Source organism: Anneissia japonica, unplaced genomic scaffold, assembly GCF_011630105.1.
Source record: "Anneissia japonica isolate Jap-2015-1 unplaced genomic scaffold, ASM1163010v1 scaffold2003_len1103335_cov173, whole genome shotgun sequence".
Classification (NCBI taxonomy): domain Eukaryota; kingdom Metazoa; phylum Echinodermata; class Crinoidea; order Comatulida; family Comatulidae; genus Anneissia; species Anneissia japonica.
The window spans coordinates 299313-305287 of record NW_022758706.1 but is presented as its reverse complement, the minus strand read 5'-3'; the positions used below and the strand labels follow the sequence as shown (position 1 = coordinate 305287).

The 5975-nt window shown below is 34.0% G+C and overlaps 1 protein-coding gene across 2 annotated transcripts in view; it reads right to left on the bottom strand.

Moving 5' to 3' along the window:
• Positions 1 to 3789, bottom strand: part of LOC117125405 (L-rhamnose-binding lectin ELEL-1-like) — a 20941-nt gene extending 17152 nt beyond the window's left edge. Inside the window, exons 1-2 of one of the 2 annotated variants that reach the window (XM_033271920.1) lie at positions 3667 to 3789; positions 2984 to 3268 (exon numbers count right to left, since the gene is read on the bottom strand). In XM_033271920.1, the coding sequence (XP_033127811.1) occupies positions 2984 to 3268; positions 3667 to 3718 (337 nt within the window). In that variant the 5' untranslated portion in view covers positions 3719 to 3789. The remainder of the gene's footprint in view (positions 1 to 2983; positions 3269 to 3666) is intronic. The other variant, XM_033271921.1, reaches the window with a different exon arrangement.
• Positions 3790 to 5975: the final 2186 nt, after the last annotated feature.

The following is a 5975-nucleotide window of genomic DNA, read 5'->3' as shown; positions in this document are numbered from 1 at the left end:
TATTATGGAAATTTTATGGAAAAAAAAGGAAATGGTAAAAAAAAAAAAAAAAAAAAAAAAAAAAAAACATAACCAAATGAAACAGGAATCACTGTGTAGGCAGAAGTTGCATTGTGAAGGACTGAATTATAAATTATTACCATACAGCAACAAACTACAGTTGAATTTTTTAGATCTAGCTTTGAATATTAAGTATGCTTTAATGAACATTTGCTGCAAAAAGACATGCTACATTTGAGCTTTGACCTTATATTATTGGTCATTATCCTGGTCATATAACATTTTTATGTGATGATATAGTCATCGATGATGAACCTAATAACATTTTTCTGAAACTATTGAGGAAAGATGTTGAGGTGGGGCTAAAATAGGAATACCCTTAATTATATATTTTGCCTTATTCTTATAACACATTATTAGAAATTATTAATAAGGTAGCAGTCTAAGACTAAGTTTGAAAAGATAATTTAATTAACACAAGTTTTTGCAGGCAGTCGATGCCAGAGCTTCGTCAGGTGTTTGCAGTTCGTTTTTCACAAGCAAACCTTTTGAATTACATCAATTACTTTCAAATTAAAATATACTTATCATTAAAATATACTTATAAATCATTGTTTCATGTTGAGCCATACATTTTACACTTGTGATATTTGTTCCATATAGGACCAAAGCATAGATTCAGCAGATTTTAAAACTTAACTATAGAAGATGATCTCGATGATCGGTAGTTATGGGCAACATGGGTCATAATAGTAATATTATATACATAGGCATACTTTCTAAAAATTTGACACCAATGTCAAGTCTCTTGACCAGTAGTCATGGAGTTACACGAAAATATAGTGCGGGAAGCTGGTAATAAACAAGGACATTAGTGACTGTGGCACAAAAGTCTTATTAAAGAGAACATCAGATAATATTTTCGAAAAAAAAATTATTTGATAATCATTTTGAGGATAATAAATATATTCCAAAATGATTAAATATTCCATTTCTGCATGCTCTGAACAATTGCAGAAAAGGAAAGCAACTATTTCTACTTCTAATTTGCATAGGCCTATTTAGGTAAACTGCATATAGAGAATGCATGGCCAGGGTGTGATTTCTAGCCTTTCATCAAATATACTGTACAGTGAATCAAAACCTAAATTATATATACTGGTGCATACATATACAGTACTGAAGCATTAGATAACAGTGAGTATAGGGTTAAGGGTCAATTTTTCATGTTGGTTATTGTGGGGCAAATGTTCCATTAGAGCAAATATAAACATGCGTGTTTTGAATAATTTTAAAAAAGGAAGCCACTCTGCATTTTAATAACTTGAGAATAAATCACGTTTCTACTGATATTAGTCACAGAAATATGCAAATTCAGTGAATATAAATAAGGTAAAAGGTGAGTTGTAGCATTTCCGGTCATTTTTAAGGCAAATTTTCTATTAGAGTGAATAGAAACATACATGTTCCGAATAATTTGAAAAAGAAAGCAACTTTCTGCGACCAGTAGTTGCCGAGATATGGGACGCTATATTTTCTTTCTTAATTTGCATAATTAAGAGCTAATTTGAATATGAACAGTATATGTGACCATGGTATGATTATATATTTTAATCCCTTCTATTAATATAATGTAAAGAAACATGCATTTGAGTAATTTGAGGCCTAAAATAAGTTTCTATGTACTGTACATTGTCACAGAGATATGCAAATTCAGTGAATATAAGGTCAGAGGTCAATTTTAGCATTTCCATTCATTTTTAGGCAGATGTTTCATTAGAGCAAATGGAAACATGCATGTTCTAATTAATTTGAAACAGAAAGCAACTCTCTGTGACCAGCGGTTGCCAAGATATGGGATTCCTATGTTTTTTTAAATTAATTTGCATAATTAAGAGCTAATTTGCATATGAAGAGTATACGTGACCGTGATGTGATTATAGATTTCCATCCCTTCTACTAATATGACGCAAAGAAACATGCATTTGAATGATTTGAGACCTAAAGTAAATTTCTATGTTCATTAGCCAGATGCAAATTCAGTGAATATAGGGTCAGAGGTCAATTGTAGCATTTCCGTTCATTTTTGAGGCAAATGTTCCATTAGAGTAAATAGAAACATGCGTGTTTTGATTAATTTGAAACAGAAAGCAACTCTATGCGACCAGCGGTTGCCAAGATATAAGAGCACTATATTTTTCACCATATTTGCATATTTTAGTTAATTTGCATGTAAGTTACCGATGTATGACCGAGGTTTGATTTCTGGAATTTCATCCCCTCATTATATGTATTTGATTAAAAAAAGAAAAACCTTTGTGTTTGCAATTTGTTTAAACTTCAAATGCTGGATTGCCTAGCCTGTATGTATATTGATGATGTTCAGGGTCCAAGCTTTTTATAATTATTAATTAATGACGTAAAGAATTTTCTATTTGATAAAGTAAACATTAACTCTAGAGTAATAGAATATTCATGAAAATAAATAAGAAGCGACTAATTACCAGCCAGCTTTCATCGATAAACGGTCAGCTTCATTTACAATTCTCGTGGGAAAAACATTAATTATACTGGATAAACGTTTAATAATTTTTATTTCTTTATTTTTGTAAAGAATTTAATATTTAATACATTATAAACATAAAATCTAGACTAGTAAAGGTCATGAAAATATTCATAAAAAAATCAGAAGCGATTTTACCAGATTTCATCGATGAACTGTCGGCTTTATTTTTGCAATCCTCGTGGAGAAAGCACATGAATGATACTAGATGAATGCATACGTTTAATAATTTTTTTAATTTATTTTATTTTGTTTTATTATTTTTTACCTAGTTATTCTGGGCCCCTGCAAGGCCCGGGCCCCGGTGCACTTTCCTCGGTTTTCCCGGCCTCTCGGTGCCATTGGTCCTAGCTCCCAGAAGCCCAGCCACAACTTTAAATTTTCAAATTGAACAAACTTAAACTACACAATTTTACTCACACTCGTACGAGACCTCCAGATACTTGAATGTTCCACGACAGGGGTCACCAAAAACACTGTTACTAGCCTGGACACTACACGACGACTTTCCATCGCAGAGCTGGTTGACCTTAGATATTGATGATTGCGCAATGCACGTCCTGTCACATATTTTGGACGAGGACCAACAGCGCTGGCTATAGGACACAGAACGTCCGTAGCTGGAGCACAGAATGTTAATCTTGTGGTTGCCACAGTCGATGGTTAAGGTTTTATGCTCACATACGTATCTAGTTATGGCCGCATCTGTAAATCAAAACATAACCGATCGATCAATCATATAAAATAATACCTCTCATTTTAAGTATTTAAAAGACAAGACCTCATAATAACGAGAAAAAACTCTTTAAGTCGTGTTGTGGTAATGCTTCTTACATTAGTGTAACAATAAAGGAGAGGGATCTAGCTGCTTGTTTAAATGTTAGTGCATCTAGAATAACGATTTTCAACACCGCGTATACAAAGTGATACGGTACTGAATGAGAACAGCGATTTAGCTTGAATAAAAAGAGAAACACAAAAGAAATATATCGTTCTGATTTTCCAAATACAGTACTATACTGAAGTCAGTGAAAGAAATACATCAGGCCTGCAACAAATTGTGTTAGGTATATTACAAAATGAAGATGGATTTGTTTACTCACTGCTGCACCCGAGAAAAGCTGCTATGAGGCAGACTGCGAGAATGATCTTCATGTTTGATGTAGTCTAGGCCAACTGAGAACTGTACCGCCAGAATAAGCAAACAAAATTATATTTCACATTATATAGTAATAATTTGACACACCTATAGTTCCTCAAAAGAATAGGTGTGCCAATATAAGTGCAATGAATTTCCTTTAGGTCATTATAATTACTTATTAAGGTGAAAAAGGATGTTAACAAGATAATTGTGCGGAACCATTAAAGTATATTAACATTGATTTTAAGAAGAGGTGCACGCAAACCTTCTAATCATTATGCTTAAAAAATGAAATAGTATTCAAGTACATTTTTTATTCGGACCGGTATAGTATTCGATTGACTTCCATCTATGACGTAAAAAAATCTTCACCGACAACACAAAGAGACACAAACCTAAACGAAAATCATATTTTTTAAATTTTGTTTTTTTGATATTTTGATTACAGACACCGAACTATAACTTCCACTTATATAGTTGTTAACATTGAAACCACATTATTTACGTGATTAGACTAAATTATCCGTAGCACACATCGAGGAACCAGTGGATTTTGAGTTTTCACAAACTCTTAAAGCCCCATTCCCGGCAAAATTTCACTAAAAACTGACTTTTTTAAAGAAAATATGCATTTGCATTACTCCAATTATTATAATCATGGAAAAATATTGGCATGAATTTTAGTTTTACGCAAAAGAATAAAAAAAAAAAGAGAAATACAGCCTATTTCTCATAAAATATTACCATTTTCTCGACGAATTCATCGTTACTAGGCAAATTCAGAGGTTGTAGATCGCATCCAAAGAGATTAGTTTTTGTACTTCGCATCTCGCACAATGCGGTCGTTCGGTTAGGCTGAGATATGTTTGTTTAAGTGTCAAAATCTCAGTCAGAATCAGTTTTTAACAAATTTGAAATAATTCCTATGAAATATTATATTTCACAAGTGTCAATACTAGCAACGGAAAATATCATGTCGGCCGTTTTTATGTGTGATAACAGAACCTAATTTGAGGTAAGGCTAGGCCTAGCCTAGCAGCGTTGGATAGGCTAATGTTTTCGGCGCCTACGATATTTCTTCTCACGACATATCGCAAAATCAAACATGAAAAATTCATCCGCATTTATTTTTTGTGTGGAACACAAAAAAAAAATCAAAATTCAGTCTTATTTTACATTTTTTTCATTCTTAGGAATGTTTAAATTCAGTTAAACTAGCAATTCCGTATTATATTTATAAAATCTTTATAACATTATACAAAAATTAGATTTTTCTTAAAAACTGAAATTTTGCCGGGAATGGGGCTTTAAGCCGGGCACTCACTGCGTCGTACGACGGTCGTACATCGTCGGTCGACGAATCTAAATCCGCTGTCCGTGAGCGCTAGACGACACAACGCGCACCGTCTGATGATTGTCAATGGCAGTAAAAAACTTAAATAGCAGAAAAATGAGCTGTTCGCGTATTTGCATGTAAATTGATGGAACATCCGCCCTCCCGCGAGCGGGGTAAAATTTGACCATTTGACTAAGTGTGGAGAGATATAATAAGAATACTAGAGCGCTAACTGCAATGTATTCGATGTTCGAAATACGCAGAGTTATGGCCGTCGTAGTAAAGCGCCACCTTCAGGCTTAGTATACATCAAAGATCTTATAAACACAAGATAGCGTTCTCCGCGATTTACGCGTAACAAATAGAAGCGTCGGTCAAGGTTCAAAAGTTTCCAATTTAGCAAGAGGGCGCCATTCATGCGCTATTATACCAAAGAGAAAAAGTAATCAGCTTTGGAAGAGGGCGTCCTATCTGTTGCTATGGATCTGAGATGGTTCCTGTTCTGCTGTTCACAGGATTGATACCCTAATGGTAAAGTCGAGCGGTCAAGGGTCAAAAGTTTCCAATTTAGCAAGAGGGCGCCATTCATGCCTTATTACAGAATTTGCACGCGTAAATCGCGGAGAACGCTATCTTGTGTTTATAAGATCTTTGGTATACATATTATTCATAGACTAGAGGGCTTATTTATGGCATTAATATGTATACTAAGCCTGAAGGTGGCGCTTTCCTACGGCGGCCATCTTGGATGGTACGCATACACAGCTCTGTATTGCTTCGCCATCTTACGAAAGCCTATTCGTGCCACTTAAAGCCCCATTCCCGGCAAAATTTCACAAAAATTGACTTTTTTTAGAAAATATGCATTTGCATTACTTCAATTATTATAAATCATGGAAAAATATTGGCATGAATTTTAGTTTTACGCAAAAGAA